The sequence below is a fragment of the Chelonia mydas genome, chromosome 8 (assembly GCF_015237465.2).
Source record: "Chelonia mydas isolate rCheMyd1 chromosome 8, rCheMyd1.pri.v2, whole genome shotgun sequence".
Lineage (NCBI taxonomy): Eukaryota > Metazoa > Chordata > Testudines > Cheloniidae > Chelonia > Chelonia mydas.
Genome location: NC_057854.1, coordinates 43,656,142 through 43,680,575, shown reverse-complemented (window position 1 = coordinate 43,680,575; position 24,434 = coordinate 43,656,142). Strand labels below are relative to the sequence as shown.

Genomic DNA, 24,434 nt, shown 5'->3' with positions numbered 1-24,434 from the left:
ATTACAATTTGGATTTCCTCCTGCCCTCTACTGCTCTGACTGAGCTACATTATGTTAAGAACATAAGAATGGCCCTACTGGGTCAGACCAAAGGTCCATCCAGCCCAGCATCCTGTCTTCCAACAATGGCCAGTGCCAGGTGCCCCAGAAGGAATGAACAGAACAGGTAATCATAGAATATCAGGGCTGGAAGGAACCTCAGGAGGTCATCTAGTCTAACACCCTGCTCAAAGCAGGACCAATCCCCAATTTTTTCCCTAGATCCCTAAATGGCCCCCTCAAGGATTGAACTCACAACCCTTGGTTTAGTAGGCCAATGCTCAAACCACTGAGCTGTCCCTCCCCCCCAGGGGATGGATCATCAAGTGATCCATCTCCTGTCTCTCATTCCCAGCTTCTGGCAAACAGAGGCTAGGGACACCATTTCTGCTGCTCCTGGCTAATAGCCATTGATGGACCTATACTCCATGAATTTATCTAGTTCTTTTTTGAACCCTGTTATGATCTTGGCCTTCACAACATCCTCTGGCAAGGAGTTCCACAGGTTGACTGTGCGTTCTGTAAAGAAATACTTCCTTTTATTTGTTTTAAACCTGCTGCCTATTAATTTCATTCGGTGACCCCTAGTTCTTGTGTTATGAGAAGTAGTAAACAACACTTTCTTATCTACTTTCTCTACACCAGTCATGATTTTATAGACCTCAATCATGTCTCCCCTTAGCCTTCTCTTTTCCAAGCTGAAAAGTCCTAGCCTTATTAATCTCTCCTCATATGGAAGCCATTCCATACCCCTAATAATCTTTGTTGCCCTTTTCTGAACCTTTTCCAATTCCAACGTATCTTTGTTGAGATGGGGCAACCACATCTGCACACAGTATTCAAGATGTGGGCATACCATGAATTTATATACAGGACACATATTTTCTGTCCTATTATCTATCCCTTTTTTAATTATTCCCAGCATTCTGTTAGCTGTTTTAACTGCCGCTGCACATTGAGTGGATGTTTTCAGAGAATTATCCACAGTGACTCCAAGATCTCTTTCCTGAGTGGTAACAGCTAAATTAGACCCCATCATTTTATATGTACAGTTGGGATTATGTTCACATCATAAACACACACAGAAGCTAGATAAAACCATCAAATACTCTTGCTGGAAAGCCGTGATGCAACACGACCTTATTTCTTAGAATTCAGAACAAGAACACACAAGAACCCAAAAACAGAGAGCAACAAAGCAGGCTGCTCCCTACAGCAGAGAGGCACAACTCACCCCACCTTGCTCAAAGCTTACTTTTGGGGGAATTCTGCACCACTGCACATGCACAGAATTCATGTACCCAGCAGATTTCTTTTCTTCCTGCAGAAAAATTACTTTGGACAGGGAAGAAAAGAGACGCTGCAAGAGTGGTCAAGCGCCCCTCCCCAGCAATACAGGTACATTGTTTCAGGTGCCCAGAGAAGCTGGCAGATAGGTAAATCACTGCGGGGGAGAAGGGGGGCTGGGGATGCCCCAGCCCTGTCTCCTATCCTGCATCAGGCTCAGCTGGTAGTCCCGGGTGGGCTGAGGAGGATGAGGAGAAGCAGCTGGGGCTGGGTCAGACCCACCCACAGAAACCTCCCTTGGGTGCAGGAAGCTCCGCAGTCCATTCCCGCCCCCCGCTGCTTCCTGCTCCTATCACTCCTCAGCTGTGGGGGGAGGGGTCACTGTACCGGGAGCTGCTTCCTGATCCGCCCAGCCCCCATGCATCTGAACTCCCCCATATCCAGACTCCCCCCACCAAGCCTCTCCCCCACACACCCAGAACCCCCATACTGAGCCCCACACACCCGAACCCTCACCCCACTGAGCCTCAACCCCCACACCCAGACTCTCCTGCTGAGCCCCATCGCCCTCTGCATCTGGACCCCCATGAAGCCCCACCCCCCTCATCTGGACCGCCGACCCCTGCACACAGACCACCACCCCTCAGCCCCCCACTGAAAACCCCACCCCAATAAGCCCCCCCCCGCGCCTGGATCCCCACCTCACTAGGCCCCAACCAGCTGCATCCGAATCCCCACCCCACCAACTTCCATTCCCCCAGCATCCAAATCCCCCCACTGAGCGCTCCACACCCAGATGCCTGCTGCCAAGCCCCATCCCCCAAGACCTTCCCGCTGAGCCCCTACCGCCTTCACCTAGACCCCCCTGCAGAGTCCTTCTGTCCCTGCACCTGGAACCCCCCAACAGGATCCTGTGCATCCAGATTCCCCACATACCAGGAACCCCCACTGAGCCGCCCGCACCCAGATTGCCCCACGCAGAACCCTCTCACTCCACACCTGTGTCCCCCCACACTAAGTCACTCCACACTTGGATCCTGCCCGGCTCAGCATGCCTGACCCACACCTGGTTTGGGGGCCAGGGCTAGACATGCATGCAAGACTCTGTCCTTCTTACTCACTATCTTGGTGCTCTTGGCACAGAAGGGCAGGGCCCAGTGGTGTATCTGCGGCAGGCCTGGCTTTTGCACTGTATCAGGGTTGGATGCAGGCTCACCACCGAGTCCATGTCCCGGGGGGTAGGGGCTTCAGGGTGATCTCCCACCTCTCTGTGCTCCCCACTACAATGCTAGAGCCTCCATATTTATTTAATGACAAATAAAATATGCAGAATTTTAAAATATTGTGGGCAGAATTTTTATTTTTTTGGTGCGTAATTCCCTCACGAGTAGAAGCTGCAAACTAACTGCAGCTAGGCTCAGATCGCACGCTTCCCTGCAGAGCGTCCGAGCCTGCAAGCGTGACTGGAAACTTGCCCAAACCCCAGCTTTGCAAACCCACACAAAGTGACAGCTTGCAATTCCAGCACGGTCCCCAACACACCATAAGCCAGTCCTAAGCTGTGCAGACCCTGTGGTTACTACAAACCAGCTCTCTAGGCACTGGGTCCCTGATGGTTGCTGTATTAGGGACAGGAGCTGCCCAGAGCAGTGTGCTCTTCCCTGCCATAGCCACTGCTTAGTTCTTTACCTTAAATGTGAAGCCCAGGAGCAGCAGTTAGCATACCCTGAGCTGCCCGGCTGAACACCCCAGCAACACTTACTGCCTTGGGAACAGAATGTACGACTCCAGCTGCCTGCCCTTCAGAGCAGAGATCAGCTGTTCCCTGCACAAAGCCCAGTGTCTCCTATCCGCCTTGGCCTCCTCCTGGTTTTTGGCCACATAGGCCAATCTTCTACTTGCTGAGTGGGGTCTGTTGGGAGGGGGCCAAGGTGGGCTGACCAGAGCTGGGTGGGAAATGGCTTTCCTGTCTCACAACAGTTTGAGATTTCAAAAGAGTTCCTGTCCTGTAACAGGACAAACCTGGGACCTTTTGAAGTTTTTTGATAATAAAAACAGAACAGTCCAGGGTCAAGTCCCTGCTCCAAATTAGGCAGAGCAGGGATTTGAACTTAGGTCTCCCATATTCATGCTTTAACCCCTGGGCTACTATCTATTCCAGGGTAGGTGACTATTCCTCTCCCCTCCAAAAAAACCCCCTTCTCTCCTGGCCCTGGGAAACCTTTCCCCCATGAACGTTTTCTCAAAACTGGTACATTCCAGTGGACAGTTTAGGTTTTGACAAATTGCCATTTTCCAACATGTCATTAATAAATTCCTGACCCACTCTAGCTGAGCTGAACTAACGCCAAACGTACTTAGCACAGGTTTGGAGCGCTGCTGCTGAAGGTGTCCCATGCAGCGTTAAATGTCCCACATTTGCTACATCGCATTAAAGGTCAGAAAATGTAATTGCATGGGAGGCAACTCAAGGGACTTCCTGGCACGATCCCACCTGAACAAGGGCGCAGCCTGCTCCTGGAGAGTGCCTGGGTGTGCAGTGAGGTTCTGCACACTCCAAACATCAGATGAGCTACTGTGCACTGTCGAACTTGGACCCATCTTCCTGCCCTTTGGGCAGAGCAATGCGCTGGCACTCAAAGCCCAGATCACACCGCGTTCTACCAGCTGCCATGCTGCAGGCTGTGGGTAATGCTCCAGCCAGTTAGCTCCACACATCCTCCCAGTAACCAATCTATTTATAACTCCAGCTACCTGGGAACAGCAGGCGGCTCCCTCGCCATTGGCTGGCAGCGCCTGGCCCATTTTGCCTTCACTGTGCTTTTCACACACTGGAGGCAGAGGAGAGCTGTCAGCACTTTGCCTAGGTCTCCCACAGTGCAGTGCACATCCACTCACATGCAGGGATGTATGTGCATGCACATGAAAATATGTGTGCAAGGGTGTGAGAATGATGGCACTGACACACCTCAGTGCAAGTATGCAAAGACTTAACGGCAGTGTTTGTGTGCACAGGGTGTGGCTGCATACAGACAGGCAGGAGTGTGTGGATGCATGTGTGAAGGTAGCCCTTTGTGTGTCTAAATGTACTTATGCATCTGCGCATACTCGAATGCACACGCACAACGGGTAAGCGTGTGAGCAGATGTATGTGTGTGAAATCAGAATAACTACAGCTGGCTGCAGTGCAGAATGCGCTAGCTAAGCATGAGTCTGTTTGCGTTCTCACCCCCTTTTCCAGTGGCTCACAGCTTTCTCAGCCAAATTCCTTTGAGCTGAATTTTGCCACACTTCCCCCTCCCCATCTCAGATCCCCTGATCACTGTACCTGGCTTTGAGCTTGTGCATACAGCGCCCAATCGTGACTTCTTTACCTGGGGCAAAGTGGGGGTTGTGGGTGTGACCAACACTGGCCTCCTGAAATGAAAGCGTGTTCTAACCTTCACCATGGAGAAACTAGCATTCTTCCCTAATGCCAGGAAATACCCGATATAACAACATGGCCAAGTTCATGCTGCTGCAAAAACCTTCCTTTCCTACATGTCGTAGCTTCAAGGAGCTTGATTTTTCAACCATAATGATTAAGTGAGAGTGGGACTTGCCTTACCAGGCACGCTTCGTTTTCTTCTTTCCTTCTGCTCTTGTCACTTAAATGTGATGCGGGGCCCGGGGGGGAGAGTATGGATGGATTAGACTAAGTGTGAAACAGTGGGCTGGCTTGGTAGGGCTGCACAAGGGTTAACAAGGTGAGGGATCACCCATACTGTAACGCCCAGGTCTGGGTTATCTTCCCATCCGAGTCAAGGATTTGTCTCTGTCCTGCAAGGGGCCACCAGGGGAGGGGAAGGGAGCCCAGAGTTGGGAAAGTCCCTGTGTCATACTGGGGGATCAGTGTGTACCTGCCTCACACACCCGTGTTGTCCCAGGACCTAGCCAAGGCTGCAATGAAGGAAGCTGAGGAATGTTTACCCCAGATAAAAGGAGGGGTCACTGCGGGGATGAGAGAAACCATCTGCTGTCTTTTACTGCACTTCTCCCCATGGCATTGGAGCACCCAGAGGGAGTCTCTCGACTGGCGAGGACTCTATCTCCGATCACCCAACCACTCTGATCCGTGGGGCCAGAGCAGAGTTAAAAGGCTTCTCTTCCGTGCACCAACAGCTCCTGTTACACTGACCCTCTCCCTGCCTAATTACACAAACAGCTGCTCCTTATTTTTCTTGTCAGCGAGAGCAAGGAGGGGACATCCTGGGCAAGGACATTATCAGCGACAATGGTAGGCCCGGCCAGCACAGGGGCCTGGGGCCCAGCACAGAGACACCGACTCTCGCCATACGTGGTGTTACTCTTAAAGCCCCAGCTCCTGGAGTCGTGTGAATAGGTGAGACTCTCAGCTTTCGCTCTTAGAAATAAGACTCTAGCCCTGGTGCTTGAGGAGAAACACAAAGAATCGGCAAATTTTTAAAAATCCCAATTCCTAATTTTTAAAAAAATCAGGATTAAGCCACTGGTGGGTTTTTGGGGGGCCTGGCTCATGACTTGGAAACCCTTGGGATGGGCAATACCGACAGCATGAACTGCATGGGGGCAGCAGTGAAGGATGGCTTAGGAGCCGGGGCAGCATGGACCAGTGATAGACGTGGAGCAGAGAATCAGTGGGGTGGGGGCTAACTGGGGACAGATCATGGTGAGAGGAACAAGGGGGCTCTGGATAGAGGTTGGGGGAGGGTGGGTCTGTGCCTGCTTTCCTCCCATCAGGCCCCCACCAGAGACAGCTGTGGATGGAGCTGGGGAGAGGGGCTGTTGGGGGGAGGGAGCTGGCCCTCGGGGTGTGGGGGGATCCTCCACTGGCTCACAGAAGCACCCAACTCCCTGAACCTTCAGCCGCATCCCCTGTATTTGGTGGCTCCCCCATCGCTAGTTTATGGAGATTTTTGCAGAAGCCCAGAAAGGGCTGATGGATGTATCAGTGCTGAGTCCCTGACGTCTCCGATTCCCACCCCAGTGCCCAGGCCAAGACACAGCCTGACACCACCCTCCTGCTCCCCCAGCGCACGCACACACCATCCCCTGGCACTGATCTGAGGAACTGGCTGAATAAACCCCTCAACCAGCGCCACCCCCACCCCTCTGCTTAGCGCCAGAAGCCCCCCAGGATGCAGGTGCTGAATCCCCATAAACTACACCTCCAGCCTCGGATCCCCTTAAAGACATGGTCCCTGCACCCCTACCCCTGTAAGTGACAAACTGCTCCACCTGGTGACTGAACTCCTCTGACTGATTCACCCAAGCCCAGCCCAAAGTCTGTTTACTGAAGAAGTCCTCTCTTCACCCCACTGGGTCCCAGTCCCTCGGAGACACCAATCCACCCGCTGGGCTGGATCCCGTTAACCGAGACCCCTGTGATTCCTCCCCTCCCCGCATAGCACACTGCTGACACGTCCTCGCCCCAGCTCCTACGACGCCTCCTCTCCACCCTCACCCCAAATCCCTTCCAGTGAGACCCGATCCCACTAACAATGCTCTGGAGCTTCAGACCCTCCCTGGCAGTGCTGGCCAGGACCCAGACCCTGCTGACCACCCCCCACCAGGCCTACCCCAAGGCACCCAAGCCCCCGCAGTGCCCTGTGGGGCCCGAAGACGCCGCGGCTGCACCATCCATCCCAGCCTGCCGTACTCACCCGCTTGTAGACGTCCTCCCGGCTGGCCTCATACTTCTGCTGCATGCGCTCCTCCAGGAAGTAGATGCGCAGCTTGAGGCTGAAGTTCTCCTTCTTCAGGTCATTGAGGTGCTGGGACAGAGTACGGTAGCCGTTAGACATGGTGGGTGACCCATGGAGGGGGGCATCTCCGCACCACCCCCCTCACTCAGGGGACATTGCCAAGGGAAAGGAATAAGCCAAGCCCCCGGGAAGCTGCCCCAGCCCACGGTGGCCTACGGAGACATGGTGGGGAGGCTGCAGCACTCCCGGTTGGAGCCTCCCCACAGCTCAGCAGCTCCCACTGGGTGCAAGAGTGCAGCTCGCTTTCCTTTTTTACCTCCAGGAGATATCTGTGGAATCCCTGGCAGGGGAACATCCTGCATGGACAGACACAAGTGGTGTAACCTGATCCGGACAGCGGCCCTAGCGACTCCACGTCCACCTCCCAGCCAACTGCAAGCCATTAATGGGAGCCTGGGGCCTGGCCAGCAGAGACCCGCACAGGAGGGGAGAGGGCAGCTAGGAAACGTGATGAGGACGCAGCAGGGAAGGGAGAAGAGAGAATATTCCCCACCGATCCCTCAACACCCCAGTGTCCACCAGCTGAATCTCCCAAGGGTCTCCCCTCCCTCCTCCCAGAGCCTGGCCCCAGCCGATCCCATGGGAAACACAGGTAAAGGCCCAGGGCAGGTTCTAATTGGTGTCCTGTTGACCTCTCTTGTGCAAGGTGCATAATGCAAGGAAGGGATGGAAGAGAAAAGAGCTATTTACCCCAACTGCAGGACCCAGGCCAGTGAGAGGTAGGATGACAGCCACCCAGAGGGCACCACAACGTGTGACACGCGATAGGCCTGGCCAAGAGAGAGCTCTCGGAGCTGCTGGATAGCAGCAAGGTTAATTCCCACTCGGTGAGAGCCCCTAGGGAACTGCCTTGCCCCGCGCCCTGTGTGTGCAGACTCAGCTCTTCCAGCGCAGCACTGAAAGGGCACCAAGGGCTCCCACAGAGCTGCAGCCAGGGATGTCCCTAAACACCGAGCCTGTGTGTCTGTCTGCCATTTTCCAGGAAGGAAGGTATAAAGAAAAGGCTTTTCTCCAGTGTGGAAATACTGAAACACCCCCCCATTCACCCACCCCGTGGCTGAAAGGCAGAAGATCAAGGCTCCTAGTTTGAGCCTCCAGTGAGGAATGCAATCAGAGCCAGGTTTAGCCAAAACACAGGGCAGGAGTTTAAAGTTCAAAGCCTTGATATTACAATCTGGAATTCTTAATTGGCCCCTAAACAATGATATGAAGTAACTATGTGTAGTCACACTGCAGCGAAAACCCCTGTGCAGGGCTGCAGAGAAGTGTAAGGGGGCACTGGGGCTCCGCAGAGAAACAGGATATGCTCCCTGACAGGGCTACGCTTTGCCCCTCCCTCTGCCGGAGACGTCACTGTGCACAGACAATGGTATTTCATTCAGAGAAGGGCGAAAGTCATCCCTCTGCAGGGGGCTGGCCCGAGCTTTCTGCAGAGGGCAGATGATTTGGGGGTCATTGCTTCAATGCAGATGGCAAAGAGAGTGATTTGTTTTATTGCTGCCTTGGGGTCAAATTGGGCATTTCCCCAGAACACAACTGAAGTGTGCTAGCACCCTAAGAAAGACACAGCGGATGCAATCCATCTCATGTGTTAACAACAGCCTTCCTTTGAAGGTTCTATGACTGTTTTCACAAGACATGCAGTGTTGCCAACGATTGTTATTGAGTCTCACAATATTTGGGGTTTCCCTTCAAGCCCCAGCCCCCAGAGCCCAAGTGACTTAGTGAGAAGCTCAGTTGTCTTTTTGTTTTTTTTAAATATAAGTTTCCATGCTCCTGGCTGCAGAGAAAAAGTGAGCCGAGTACTCCCCGAAGGCACAGAAGCCAGAAGGCAAATAAAGAGAACTCCATTTTCTTTTTAATTTCATAAATTTTTTAAAACAGTCTCAGTCCAGGAGTGGGGACAGACTCCATTCTTCAGCAGTTGGGGTTGGCACAAACATGGCATGTGCCTGCTCCACTATCTCCAAGTCACTCACGCACTGGAATCTCGCTTTTCTTTCACCAAGAAGTGCTCTGTGCCCATGTTAGCTCTAATCTAACTCAGTTCCAGGAGGAAAGTGACTGGCTTCCTAAACCAGCTCCCTATCTCCAGGTCTGGAAAGCCTGTGGCTGGGGACTTTGCTTTGCCTTCTCTCACCGAATGAAAATAACATGCAAGGAGGCCAGTCATCCTGCTGCTGCACCACTCTGTGCCATAGCTAGAAACTAGTGCACGCAACTAGTTGTTGACTGGTCTGCCCCCCAATATAGTCCAGTATTGCACTGAATAAAAGTCTTCTGGATTAGTTAACCCTATATTCCAGCAAATGGAACTAGAGGGTAACAGGGTTGGTGAAGCAGCTCTGCGTTAGATCTAACCTATTTTCATGTGCTCCCTCAGCCCTTGGAGCCTCAGCCCCTGCAGGGCCCGAGCGAGGGTACTGCTTCCTCCCCCATCCCTCCCCAAAGAAAAAGAACAGAAATATTTATTGAACACTTCAGCCTTTTCTGCATTATTGATAATTCTACCATTTCCATCTAGTAATGGACCAATACTATTGTCAGGATTCTTTTTGTTCCTAATATGCTTGCAAAACTCCTTCTTATTGTCCTTAACTCTGCTGGCCATAAAGGTCTCCTTGTGCCCCTTTGTTTCCCTTATCAATTTTCTACTTGTGGTGGGGCAGTCGCCCCACCCCTGAGAAAAGGGCTGGAACAGGCCTTTTGAGGCTGCACAGACCAGCAGCCAATCAATAAAGGCCTGTGGAGGGCCAATCAGGGGAAGGAAGAGGCAGCCAATCAGGGCTGGGGGAGACCTTATATAAAGGCGGCCTAGCAGCAAAGAAGGCAGTCTTTCCCTGACTAGTGAGGGAGAAGGACAGGCTCCTGAAGCAAGGAGCCAGCACCTTGGACAGAGCAGTGCTGGGCAGGCTCGGGGGAGCAGGAGAGGGCTCCAGGCCCATTACCTGCCAGGCTGCAGACCCTGCTACAAAGGGCCTAGAAGGTGCACAGGACCAAAGGGAAAGTGGCCCAGGGAAGAATAGGTGGACAAGAGGGGAACAAAGGAGGGCAGAAAAAGGCTGCCACTAGAGGGTCCCTGGGTTGGGACCCAGAGTAGTGGGCGGGCCTGGGTCCTCCCCTTACACTGCACCTGGCCACAGAAGACAGTGGCCAATACAGACTGCAACTTGCCCCTGAGCTAAGGGGCTAGACTTTGGGTTGTGGTTGGCCACTGAGGCAGGTGCAAGTCCCAAAGACTGCTGTTAACCTGCCACCCGGAAGGGGGTGTGTCTGGAGTAGTGGGCGCTGTCAGAGGGCAGTGTCCTGAAGCGGACACCGCTGAGTGGGGAGCAACGCAGGTCCCAGGGCAGCAGAACGGGCAAGACGCCATGGGCTGAGGATGCTCTGCAGCAGACAGAGCTATTCCTGGAACAACCAGTGGGAGGCGCCAGCGGTGGTGAGTCTTGACCCTGTCACGCTACTATTCCTAGTTTGTTATTTATATCTCTATCAACTTCCCCCTTAGTCTGGGTGGGATCGGAGCACAGAGCAGTTTCGTGGGAGTTCTGAAAGGGATGCTATTTCTGCAAGCTAGAGTGTGTCCTCTGCTCCCTGTCCAAGAGGAGTATGTCCATCTCAACTCCTTCTCCCCTAGTAAGGAAATAACCCACTCCTGTACCCCAGTCTCTTCTGGTCATTTGGAAGCCACAACACTGCTCATTGAGCTGGCACAGGCCAAAGGCAAAAAAGGCTACAGGCTCCAGAGAAGATCAAAGAGCGCTGAGAGTTGAAGCCTCAGTCCCAACCAACCCATCAAATCACTCTCCACCCAGCAAGCTTCATGTGGGTCCAGGAGGCACTTCAGTGCAAACAGAGGCTGCACAGGGCTGTGAAGATGAGGCTCAGCATGGCTGGGACTCCTCAGAACCACTATTATATGCTTCCAGCAATGGATGATGCCAGAAAGCAACAGGAGCTCACAGAGACGCAAAGGGAATTGGGACAGACCTTGATGAGAGAAATAACACAAGGCCCTAAACAAATAACCTGAGCCAGCAGACAAAAGAGCAAGGTAAACATCAGATTAACTGTCCTGTTTGCAATAGGAATAACAGGCTGGGTCTGCAATCCCCCATGTTATCCAGCCCTTGCACCTGCAAAGTTCCTATCGACATCAGGACACGTTTGGCCCCAGGACGGGACTTACCTTCTCAAAATCTCGCAGGGTTTGGGTCTGCACTACAGGGCCCATCTCCAGGCCAGTGAGGACATGAGTCTGCATTGGAGGGCTCTTCTCAAGGCCTGGCGGAGTCTGAGCCAGCACTGGGTGACGCGCCGTCTCAAAGTCTCCCGACATAGGTGTCTGCCTCAGGGGATTCTCATCAGAGATGTCTAGGGTCCCCTGCTCTGGGGCATCGCAGAGAACAGCTGGAAAGGGAGCACAGAGGAAACGCAGGTGAAGTGTCTGTTTCATACACACGCTTAGCGAGCAAACTGGATCATACCTCCAGATAAAAACTGCATCAAGCCGGAGTTAAAGCACCTATCAGTAATTTAAAAGTAAATAGCCATCATCTGAGGGTAACATTGCCTTACAGGAATGCTGAAATTTTCCCACGTAATCACTGGAAATTCAGAGTCAAGGTTAAATTACAAAGCAAGGCTAATATATGAAATTATGGAAATGCACTAGTTAGGCACCCAAACAACCTTTTACTCTTCCCTGGAGCGAGCCACAGATTTTAAGGTTAGAAGGGACCATTGCACTCATCCACTCTGACCTCCTCCATCATGCAGGCCAGAGAACCTCACCCTGGGATTCCTGCATCAGGAATACCAGCCTCTAAACCTCCCTTGCTACATCCCTCACACATCTAGGCTTAGAGCTGGATTTGACACGCCATTGTTCACGCCAGCAGGTGTTTGCAGCATCACATCGGTACAACATAAACTGGGTTATTTTGGGATCCAAGAGCTTTTCATGTGGGCTCGGAGAAGTTCCTAGATAACGGTCATGGCCATTTTAATTCTCTGAGGTTGGTGTACTGGTACAGTGGTCATGCCATGCCCATGTCCCAGTTACCCCATCAGTTTTTCATAAGGGCTTTACAAAGCCAACCGTCTTTTGCTGCAAAAACACCTACAATTTAGAGTAGACCCTGTCCTGGCACCTCCAATCTCTGTCACTCAACTAATCCCTTTACTCTCATCATGCAAGTGCTATAATATCATGATTGGGGTCTGGGAGTATTGTCTGTGTAGATACAGTAAATACTGTGTATAACTGGTGCCTTAGAGAAGAACAGGGAATTACAGCCTGCAGGACTAATCAGGAATTTAGAAAGTCCAGCTTTTTCTGCACCCAGATTTTGCAAGCTGTACAACTAAGAGTAATTTATTGTTGTGCTCGAGGATGTTGGTAGCTGCCAAAAAGCAGGTCTTTGATCTATGGACAGTCACAGACTTTGCTGAAGTTGATGGGTATGCTAGTTGTCCTCCATTCTGGCCAAATGGAAGAAGCATTTAAGCTTCTTTATGGAGAAAGATAGCTGAACTAGACCCCACCCTGCAAAGCACTGGCCACATGGAAGACCTGAGCGAGAACTAACTCAGGGAATATAGGAGGAGTTTCCCTGGGAACTGATGGCAAATGCCAAGGGCTGGGGCAGTAGCAGATTTAGAGTTCGAGGGGCCCTGTGTGCAACTTCAATCCCACCCCTCCAAGAAAAAGAACACTCTCTCTTATCTCCTCCTTACCCCCCATTTTTCATACTTCATTTTCATTTACTTCCCATTACTTATAATATAGGAGGACGAAGGAAAAAAAAAGGTACCTTATTGGGGCAGGGGGATGGGGTGCAGGTGCGGGCTCTAGGAGGAAGTTTGGGTGCAGGCTCCAGGCTGGGGGGGGGGGGGGGGGAGGGAGGCAGGCAGGCAGGGGGGCGGTGCTTACCTTGGGCAGCATGGCTCCCAAAGCGACCGGCACACCCCTCTGGCAGTGGCTCCTAGGCAGAGGGGGGCAGGGAGTCTCCATGCGCCACTGCCCGCAGGCACTGCCCACACAGCTCCCATTGGCCGCAGTTCCCAGCCAATGGGAGCTGCGGAGTCTACGCTTTGGATGGGGGCAGAGTGCAGAGACACCCGCCCCCACCCCCTCCAGGGGCTGCAGGAACATGGTGGCCGCTTCCAGGAGCGAAGCAGCGCGGAGGAAGGGAGGCAGAGCAGGCAGGGAACCACCTTAGCCCTGCTGTGCTGCTGCTGGCACATCTCTGCGCACCCCTTGGGAGGAGGGGGGCAGCAGGTCTCCATGCACTGCCCAGAGTAGGGGCAGAGCATGGAGCCACCTCCCTGCCCCGGCCAAGGGCATGCAGAGACCTGCTAGCAGCCGGCCGCTTCCAGGAGCGGTGTGGGGCCACAGCATGCAGGCATCCACCAGCTGGGACTCAGGGGCAGGTTGTCAAATATTTGTCCTGCATTTTGGGGGCTCCCCTGTTATTGGGGGGGCCCCGTGCCACTGCACGGTCTGTTTCATGGTAAATCCGCTCCTGGGCTGGGGCACTAATTGAATGGCAAAGGTGAGTGTGAGAAGCCAGGAGAAAGTCAGAGAAGCAAGGGTCATGTGTCCCTGAAAGGAAGCCAAAAGAGCTTCTTTGGCACAGAGTGCTGGCTGGCAGCAGGCTTAGTATTGTCAGCCAGTAACTCCCTGCTGTTGGTTGGCCCTACCATGCATTCTCTGTAAATAAACAGGGTTGCACCAAGGAAACATTTGATTTGTATCATCAGTTTCTCCTCCTAAGGGAAACAACCCGACAAGACCCCATATATTGACTAACCACTCAAGCTAAAAGGGACAATATTATCTAGCCTTTGTGCTCACCCAGGAGTTGAAATGCTTTGTGATGGATGGATAAGGTTGTCTCAGAGTTCCTGGGTGGTTTCTCAGGGCATCACTATAGGGGTCAGTTAAGGCTGTTTACTTGACCTTCTCTGGATTTCATGGGCTTGTTTTGTTTATAACTACGGTAAAGAACAGAATTACCAGACACGTAGATAAACCCAATATGTTGGGGAAGAGACAGCATGGCTTTTGTAAAGTGAAATCATGCCTCGCCAATCTATTAGAATTCTTCGAGAGTCAAACGAGCACATGGACAAGGGTGATCAGGAGGATATAGTGTACTTGAACGTTCAGATAGCCTTTGACAAGGTCCTTCACCAAAGCCTCTTAAACAAAAGTAAGCAGTCATGGAATAAGAGGGAAGGTCCATTCATGGATCAGTAACTGCTCAAAGGATAGGAATAAATGGAGAGAGGTAAATAGTTGGGTCCCCCAAGGATCTGTACTGAGACCAGGGCTGCTCAACATACTCATAAGTGATTTGGAAAAGGGGGTGAGCAGTGAGGTGGCAAAATTGCAGATAATACAAAATTATTCAGAATAGTTAAGTTCAAAGCTGACTGCAAAGAGTTATAAAGGGACCTCACAAAACTGGGTGACAAAATGGCAGATGCAATTCAATGTTCAAAAGTGCAAAGTAATGCACATTGGAAAAAATAATCCCAATTACACATACAAAATGATGGGGTCTAAGTGAGCTGTTACCACTCAAGAAAAAGATCTTGGAGTTATTGTGAATACTTCTCAGAAAACATCCACTCAATCTGCAGCAGTCAAAAAAGTGAACAGAATGTTGAAAATCCTTAAGAAAGGGATAGATAATAAAACAAAATTCATAATGCCAAAACTGAAATCCCTGGCACACCCCCACCTTGCATACTGCCTGCAGTTCTGGTCACCCCTTTCTCAAAAAAAGATCTATTAGAACTGGAAAAGATACAGAGAAGGGAAACAAATTTGATTAGGCGTATGGAACAGCTTTCTTCTGAGAAGAGATTAAAAAGACTGGAACTGTTCATCTTAGAAAAAAGAGAGGCCTAAGGGGGAGATACGACAGATCTATAAAAATCATAAATGTTATGGAGAAAATGAATAGGGAAGTGTTATTTAGCACATCACAAACACAGGAACTAGGGGTCACCCAATGAAATTAATAGTCAGCAAATTAAAAACATACATAAGGAAGTAGTTCTGCACAGAACACATAGTTAACCTGTGGAACTCTTCATGGATGTTGTGAAGGCCAAAAGTATAACTTGTTCAAAACAAAACTAAATAAGTTCATGGAGGATAGGTCCATCAATGGCTATTAGCCAAGATGGTCAGGGACACGACCCCATGCTCTGAGTGTCCCTAAACCTCTGACTGCCAGAAGCTGGGACTGGACAATGGGAGGGATCACTCCATAAATTGCCCTGTTCTGTTAACTCCCTCAGAAGCATCTGGCACCGGTCATTGACAGAAGGCAGGATACTAGGCTAGCTGAACCATTGGTCAGACCCGCTATGGCCATTCTGATGTGATTACATTACAGCACTGTTTCAGGGTTTTTTATCCTGAGCTCACTGATAGGAACCCTCAGCCTTACCCAAAGCGTCAAGTATTTTGTCTGAAGTCATCCTCATGTCCTTGGCAGTTTGAATTGTCTGACATGTACCGGAAACAGATCAGCTTGGGGAGCCCCTGAGCTCTGCTGTCCAATGGGACCAGCTGAGCAGGCTGCTCTGCAAGTCACTGGTACCAGAGAGCCAGGAAGCACGGACACCTATGAAGCGTCAGGGGTTGGCATGGTACTCAGCCAGCTTCTTATTGCACGTCCCTGCTTCCTCAGGCGCCATACCTTGACTCCGGCCCCCGCCCCTGTGGCACCCCTGAAGCCCACCGGCCCTGCTGCAGGCCTCAGTGGGCCAGCAGGAACCATACGCACAACACAGACAGTAATAGGGTCCCCGGCAGCTCCTGGGGACTTTCAGGAGCCCGCAGGGAAAGAAATCTGGGCCTGGGCCTGGAATCAAGGCCTGGACAGGGAGCCGGGAAGCAGGGGAAATGGTTGTGAGAAGTGCACTCGTTCCCAAGCCCAAGAAAGAGAATGTGGGCAAGAACTCTCTCTTATGTACCAGAGCACCTCACACTCGGATGTATTTCCCTGGGGGGCAGGGTGAAAATCCCCATTGTGCAGACGGGAACCGAGGCACAGAGACACTAAATGACTTGGCCAAGTCACACAGGAAGTCTTTGGTGGGGCAGGGTGGATCAAGGTCTCTCAAGCCTCCTGCTAGCACCCTAAACCACTGAGCCACCCTTGCTCTCCTATCTCATAAGGGTTATAATGGAAGATTGGTCACTATGCAGAGACAGAGTCTGCATGATCACATGATAACACATTAAGAGGAAAAGAGATCTAAAAACAGCTGGAGGGTAATGGAAGCATGAGTAATCTGCTGGAGTCTGTAACTAACTAGCTATCCCAGACCAACTGGATTGCTTTGCTGAGGGAATTACAAAGTTAGTGGATCAAGGCTACAGCGTACTCAAAAGAATAACACGAATTAGCTAGAATACATGTGCTGCCAGATGGGGTGGAGGCTGGCAGAACAACCACAGCGGAAGGGTCATTATAAATGGCCACAAATTGCGCTGGAGAGAGGTGACCAGTGGAGTACACCAAAGTTTGCTGCTAGACCTCCAGTGCTAACTGGGATGGGGGACACACAGCACACTCCTGACATTTACAAGGGTCTTGAGAGCGGGCGGAGCGAAGAGCACAGATCAGAGGCGCCCACACAGACAGCAGGGCCATGCCCGACCTGGGAGCAGGCCAGTTCTTCAATACAGGGCAGTGCTCCTTACCTGTCAAGTGACTGGCTCTGGGCACCATCTCCTTCCCGTCACCATCACAGTAAGCCCTGCAGAGAAGAACACATGGGGCGATGTCAATAGACAGCACTGCACAGCAGGGCTGGGTTCCCAAGGCAGAAAGCTTCCCTTCTTTTACTGACCGAGACCCCAATAATGACCTATGGCACTGTCCCCTATCCACAGAAACCACCCCGCCGGCCACAGATCCAGAGAGAGCCCGATACAGAATCCCAACATCACCATTCAGAGTGTCCCCAGCACCGTCCTCCCCAAGTATCTCAATACGGGGAGTTCCAAGCACTCAATGCATTCCCCATCCCACAGCACTATTAGGGCAGTTCTGTGCCCACAGCTCACTCTAGGGTTGTTCACGTCATGTTCAGGTAGTCCTGCTAGCAACACTGCCCAGTTGTTTATTTCTGACTTTGGTTTAGTGTCTCATCGACGCTGGGAACTCTGGCTGGGTTCACTGACAACAGACTGATCAGCCACTTTCTCTAGGCCTGTCCCGATGTGGGGCGTGGGGAAGCTCCAGCATGTGGCATAAATAGGATGGCTCCCCGAGGAGAGAAGCCTGACATCTCCTAAAGGGTTTAGGTGCTGTGACAGCAATGGAGTGATACACAATGTTGTGGACACCGTAGGAGCTGCAATGTACAAATCTTAGAATATTTATACTTGGAGACATGCTGGGACCCGCCAGACCACAGGGCTACAAACAGTTTCGAAGTGCTGTGATTACTGCAGAGAGGAGGCGCTGTCAGCAGCTGTCTAGGGGTTCAAGTTGGCACAAAGGGATGCAAAGGTTACATCTGCACAGCAGTCGGAGGGGTGACTGCAGCCTAGGACACACTTGTGCTAGCTTTGCTCTAGGTAGCATGGCTAAAAATGGCAGTGAAGACGTGGCAGCCTGGACCCCAGCAGAGGCTGCACAAGCCTCCCTGGAACTCCGGGTACGTACTCACATTGCCCCACGTGGTGATGGGCTAGACCCCGCATCTTCACTGCTGCTTTTAGCCATGCTAGCTAGATTCCAGCTCATGCAGGTGTGCCTACCCAAGCTGGAGTCACCCTGCTCCGAGCTGCAATGTGGACATACCCAGGTCCCATGGAATGGTGCTTTCCCAGTCAAAGGAATGGCAAGCATCAGGGGAAAACACCCATTGCATTGAGCCTGCTCCATTATTTTAAGATCTGTTCTCTCTCAAATGCTTTTGTTCTAAACAAATGCTAATTAAAGGAAGCTGCTGGGTCACTAATTCTCACTGTCCTGTCCTGGAGGGACAGAATTGCAGAGTCTGGGCATACACCAGACCTGCTGACGTACTCACAGCAGGCTGAACCCAGCTCCTGCTCTGAGAGTGGCAGGATCGCCTGACCCCACCCTGAGAGGTGATGGCCAGAGCCCCCATGGGGTGCTCTCGGAGACACCAGGAGGGCTCAGAGGTGCGGTCCACCTGATAACCGGGACAGGCACTACAATTAAGGTAAGAGCTGCTGCAGTTGAGGCTGTCATGCAAGAGGAAGAAATTCAGGTCCTGATCCCACACTGAGTGCTGTGCAGGCAGACCCCTGAGCCCATGCAGTGTTCACTGCAAAATGAGGGCCTTGGTGCATGGGGCTGGGTCACGCATTATGGACTAGCTGCAATTCACGGAGATTCCTCCTCCATGAGCCGGCTGAACGCCCAGGGCTGCTGAGTTTGCAGCCTGCCTAGTCCTGTGCATGGCAAGAACCTTCTGTCTTCAGTTGCTTATAACTTTGCTCAGCTGTAACCTTGGGGGCTGAAATGTGCCATATTTCGGCTCTGCTGCAGCTTTCCATTTATTGCTGATACGTTTCATTTTCCAGCAGCTCTGCCAGTTTTGAGAACTGAGATAGAGGGGCAGACGGGAGGCAGCACTGCCAGTCTTTATAAAGGTTATCTGCAACCTTTCCTCAGAGCAGCTCAGGGGTTGACAGCAGGAAGTTAGAAACCTGGCAGGGGTAGGAGGACAGGTCTGGGATCAGAGCTGCCCGGACCTTTTGCTGCTCCAGGAAAGTCTGTCCAGACCTGGCCAAATTACAAGCCACAGAAAAGTGTTTGTGTGTGTGGTCCCTAATCCCATGAGGGGCCCAGTTTGGTGCCAGACAATAAGTGTAAGGACAGCGAAGCCATTGCACGTGGATGGCAGAGTCGAGATGGAAATGGAGGTGCCCTCGGGACAGAGTCACTCTAGACCCATGAGCAGCTCAGATTCCCTCAACTCAGACTTGAGTGGGTCTGTGTGAGCTGCTGGCAAAGAGAAGAGAAATCCAAGCCCCCCTTGGGAGGGGAGGGAGGAGGGCACAGAGGGCTCCTCCTGAGCAGGGCCGGCTCTAGGATTTTTGCCGCCCCAAGCGAAAAAATATTTGGCAGCTCCCACTTTTTTTTTGTGCCCCCCCCCCAGCTCCACCCCAACTCTACCCCTTCCCAACCCCTTCCCCAAATCCCCGGCCCCACCTCCTCCCCCAGGCGTGCCGCATTTCCCCCCCCATTGCTTCCTGCGGCTCCCCCCCCGCAAGCCCCCGCCCTAGCTCACCTCCGCTCCGCCTGCTCCCCTGAACACGCCGCTGCTCCGCTTCTCCCCCATCCCTCTCAGGCGAGGGAGAGGCCGCGCGTTCAGGGGAGCAGGCAGAGAGGAGGTGAGCAAGGGTGGGGGGAGCACAGGAAGTAATGGGGGGGGGTAGAGGAACCACTCCCCGCCCCAGCTTGCCTCCGCTCCACCACTGTCACCTCCCCCGAGCTTGCCGCTGCTCGGCTTCTCCTCCCTCCCTCCCAGGCTTGCAGCACGAAACAGCTGTTCCACACGCAGCAAGCCTGGGAGGGAGCGGGGAGAAGCAGAGCGGCGGCAGCACGCTCAGGGGAGCAGGTGGAGGCGGAGCAGAGGCGAGCTGGGGCGGCGGGGGCACATTTCTAGGGGTGGCATGGCGAGTGCCGGAATGACACCCCTAGAAATGTGCCGCCCCAAGCACCTGCTTGTTTTGCTGGTGCCTAGAGCCAGCCCTGCTCCTGAGCAGAATCTCCTGCTACCTATCGGACTCAGCCTTCTGTCTTTTCTGCACCACTGCATTAACCTCTTCTGGCAGCACGCCCCACCTGCATGGTGAGCTCTGCTCCTTCCTCATTTGAGGGGCCCCGCTCAGATGCTATGCGAGCACTAACACAGAGCACGGTGCTGGCCCAACCCCCCAGCGGGGCGCTTGTGAACAAGGCAGTCGAGCCCAGTGGAGGTGCATGTGTCCCGGTGAGCAGAGCTCATGCACCCAGGAGCATGAGGCTGGGCTTGTGGCCCGGCTTTGATACAGAACCAAACACTGCATTGGAAAACTTTTCTGCAGGAGGAATCTTCCAAAGAAAACACGGCAGGCTCCAGGCAGAGCTACCAGTGACCTGATGTCCCGGGACAGAGACACATGGGAGTCACTAACTTCCTGCCTGTTTGCGTATTCCTTTAACAAGCCCTGTGCCCCCAGGGCTGGGTGGGCAGTGGAAGGTGATGGCATCTATGACAGCTGGAAGGGCAGCAGCTCCTCCAGGCGCTCAGGATTCCTGCCTCGGCCAGGCCGGTCATTGCATCAATAAGCGGTGAGTTACGGGATGGGAAGAATGAATACACTTGGGGGATGGATTTCTTGGGGGCAGTGAGGATTGGACAGTTGGGGACACAAGGGAACCCCCCCCCCCAATTTATGGTGGGGGACACACAGAGCTACTGCCTCCTCCATGGAAAGAGCTGGGGAGATCCCCCAACCATGCCCTACTCCCCAGTGGAGAGAGAGGTCAGTAGATGCTGGGGAAGTGGGCCTGCTGCTCCCCCTGGAGACTGCAGGGTGCAGGACAGAGAAATCTCAAGCCACTGGCCTCCCACCAAGAACAGGGCATGCCCCTTCATGCAGCCTCACTCTGCAACTCCACTGCAGAAATACAGACTGAGACCCAGCGCTAGAGACAGCAGCAACCTGCATGGAACTGGGAGGGCGGAGCCCGAGTTGCAGGAGGGAAAGGTTAGGAGGAATCAGTCCGCGTGCACATGGTTGGCAGGCTGGCTGCAGCTGCAGCACCTCTGTAAATAGGTCTCTTGACAAAGAGCCAGTTTCATTTCAGAAACAAGGAGTCCTTTCATGCTATTGCCTAGTCGGCAGGACGTCAAAGAGTGCCTGTGCCTGCATGCAGCCACAGACACACCCCACTCCTGGCTCGTCCCTACCTTTGACTGCTTTAACTTTGCAGCCCTCACAGTCTCCTAACACAGCGTCACCACATCTCTTAGGCTAGATTGGTTTTGGAGAGAAGAAAGGAAATTCCGTTATGTGGGCTCATTGGCCCAGCCACCCCCAGACCGCCCTTCTCTACACAGGCTGAGCTCCCCTCCCATGAGGTCACCATCCATGCCTATGCAAAGCCAACAAGGGACATGGCTCTGACCTGGTAGCATCTTAATTTCCCTTTGCACAGGTGTAAGTGACTCTGCAAAATGCAGGGCAGTGGGGCCCGTTAGGAGCTGCCCTGTGTACCTCCGGAAGTCACAGGAGAGCTCTTCTCCCCCATGAGTTAGGAGCTACGAGGCAGGAGCTTACGCAGGGCACTGCTTCCCCTGTCAGACACACACACATGCAGTGTGACCTTCCCCAGTTCATGTACAATTCATGAGCTGAGGAAGAAAGCTCCATACCAGAGGTACTGCACATGCACAACTCTTATAAATCCCACAGCAAGGGTATACACAGGAAATCAATGTAATCGATTATTTACCAATTAAATAAATACACACACACACACCTCCAAAAGAGAGAAGGGAATGCTCATCACTTTACACAGCATTAGACAAGTACATAGGCAATGAGCTCCCAAAAGGAGAAACAGCATTACAATTTACTAAGCTAAAGCACATTAGTAGGGGAATAAAAGAGAAAAACTATCTGCCTGGCAGCTGCAGAAGGAAGAAATTCAAAATGAAACTAGGATGAAATTTACCCTCATGTCCAAGCAGCTGATCCATGCACCTCCTCTCAAGCCAGGGCTGACGCAGTGGGGTCCCTGAATTGGGGTGAACTGTCTTTCATTCACCACACACAAAGAGAAGTTAGCATATTTTATGTTTTTATGTTTCAGGAAGGTTTCCATGACTTCACTGCTTTGCATCCAGAAATTTAACACGCAGGAACCAAAAACACAAAGAGACAAAGCAGGCTGCTCCCTAAGGCAGAGCGGCACAATTCACCCCCCTTGCTCTTTGCAGACTGCCTGCTGAAGGCCCAGATTACATGCTTCTCTACAGAGCCTCTTAGCCTGCAAGCAGGCCTGGGAAACACCTTACGCTTAAAGTGATAGCTAGTCATTTTAACCCGATTCTCAATACACCACAAACTGCACCCTTAATGAACTATTAGACGAATCAAGAAATTAACACCACATCCCCCTCACACGGTTTGAAACGTTTTATCACACTGTCCAAACTGTAACACAAGAACCTATACAGACGTAGAGAGCATACTTAGCTGAGACCAGTTCTCTTCCACTGTAAGAGAGGATAACTGGAACTAGGCAAAATGCTAACTGTAGTGGGGCAGTTACCCTGCTCCGGTGGAAAAAGCTAGGCTGAGTGGGGAAGCAGCCACAGCTGGGGCCATGCCCAATCAGGCCACAGCTGGCCCTATAAAAGGGCTGCGAGCTAGGAGCTGGACTAGTCTCTCTCCAGCCTGGGAGGGAGAAGGACCTAGCTGCCTGGAATTAGGGTACGCTGGGCTGGGCTGGGCTGGGCTGGGGAGCTCCACCCTGGCAATTCCCCAGGCTGTAGGCCTTGTTAAAGGCCAAAGGCAGGTACTGGGGCTAAAGAGGTGTAGCTTGGGGACAGCCAGAGGCAGCTGGTCCAACCCCCTTGCCGACGATGAGTGGCCATTACAGACTGCAGTTTGTCCCAGTGAGAGAGGCTGGATGACGATTGGCAGTAGCCACTGAGGCAAGGTGCGTGTAGAGGGTTGGGGGTTCCCTTGGGAGGGGAGACCCAGAGTGTGGGGGCACTGCGGGGAGGCAGCACCCTGAGGTAAGGGACATCGGGGTCCGGGAGGGACATGGGGGCCTGAGGCAGGTGAGACATCGGCCAGAAGCAGGCGCTCCAAGGCTGGAAAGAGCTAATGCCCAGAACGGCCAGCAGGAGGCACCACACCAGTGAGTCAAACAACCTGCTTCACTAACGTTTGCATGTTTCCAAAGCTACATTCCTCTTCACTTGGGGAAGCTCCTGGGCAGCTAACCCAAACATTAGGAGGTTACCAAAGCATCAAGCTCTGTGATTAAAACACCAGGAAGAAATGAAGCACACAAATCAAGGGATTTCAAGAGTTAAGCTGTGACAGCAATATTCCATTTTTGGTACTTTTTATTCCTATTAGCCCTGCAGAGCCAATGCACTGAGGGTCTGTCTTTGTGGCAAAAAAAGGTGTAATGTGTAGAGCTGGGGAGAGCTCAATTGCTGTGAAATCCTACTGGAGACAATTACCAGGCACAGGTAATTCTTCTCAGCGTAGCTAGTTGTGCTCAGCCTAACTCCTCCATGTGGCATTTATCTCAACTAGCTATGTCAAAGTAAGCACTACTAGTGCCTTATCTCCACTAGGATTTTACATGGAGTTAGGTTTTAGGGGCGGAGAAGACACAGGGTACATCAACACTGCAAGTTCAGGGTCCTATTTCCAGCTCAAGGAGACATACTCAGCTAGCCCTCATCGAGCTAGTGTGGTAAAAATACAGAGCAGCCACTGCAGCGCAAGCAGTGGGAGCGGGTAGCCACCCTGAGGATGTACCGAGCGTCTCCGCTGGGCACACACTTGCCATCTGTGAGGATGTGACGCAGCAGGGAGCGGGGAGTGTTGACCTGGGAACGTGCCCTGGGGATGGGAGACCTAGAGCCTGTAACCGGAGATAGGAGGGGGAGGGGGCAGTAACACCTCTGCCCAGGAATGTGAACAGAGGCTGCAGAAGGGAACCTGCTGGGGGGGTTTAGTTTTCAGTTTGGTGCTGGGTGGAGGAACGCAGGGAACCCCCGGGCTGGGGTCTAAGCTCCCTGCTCCCCCAGAAGGACTTGACTGAGGGGTCCTGGTTGTACCCACAAGCTCTGTTTTGGACTGTGTTCCTGTTGTCCAATAAATCTTCTGTTTTACTGGCTGGCTGAGAGTCTCAGTGAATCCCAGGAAGAGGGGTGCAGGGCCCGGACTCCCCCACACTCCGTGACACCATCTCACCGCTCGTGCTCCACAGCTACAGTCTAGTTTTAGCACCCGAGCTCCAGGAGCGTTAGTGTGATTCTGTCTCCTCACGGGGCATTGCCCACCCAGCTCCAAGGGTAGATACAGTGTATATCCATAGGTGCCAACTCCATGGGTGCTCCAAGGCTCAAGCACCTACTGAAAAAAATAGGGGGTGCTCAGCACCCGCAGGGCCAGATTAATCTTTTGTGGGCCCCGCGCTCTGCCCCAAGGCCCTTCCCCAACTCAGCCTCTTTCCCCCAAGGCCCCGCCCACCACTTTGCCCCGAGACCCCACCCAAACTGTTCACCATATCTCAG

General features: G+C 52.6%; 1 protein-coding gene across 5 annotated transcripts in view; it reads right to left on the bottom strand.

Annotated features, from left to right (window-relative positions):
- LOC102931917 (myomegalin) overlaps window positions 1–24,434 on the bottom strand; it is a 155,816-nt gene that overhangs the window by 119,662 nt on the left and 11,720 nt on the right. For all 5 annotated transcript variants that reach the window (XM_043552527.1, XM_037907666.2, XM_043552523.1 and 2 more), the window contains exons 2-4: window positions 16,840–16,895; window positions 11,299–11,519; window positions 7,008–7,118 (exon numbers count right to left, since the gene is read on the bottom strand). In XM_043552527.1, coding sequence (XP_043408462.1) covers window positions 7,008–7,118; window positions 11,299–11,519; window positions 16,840–16,895 — 388 coding nt within the window. The remainder of the gene's footprint in view (window positions 1–7,007; window positions 7,119–11,298; window positions 11,520–16,839; window positions 16,896–24,434) is intronic.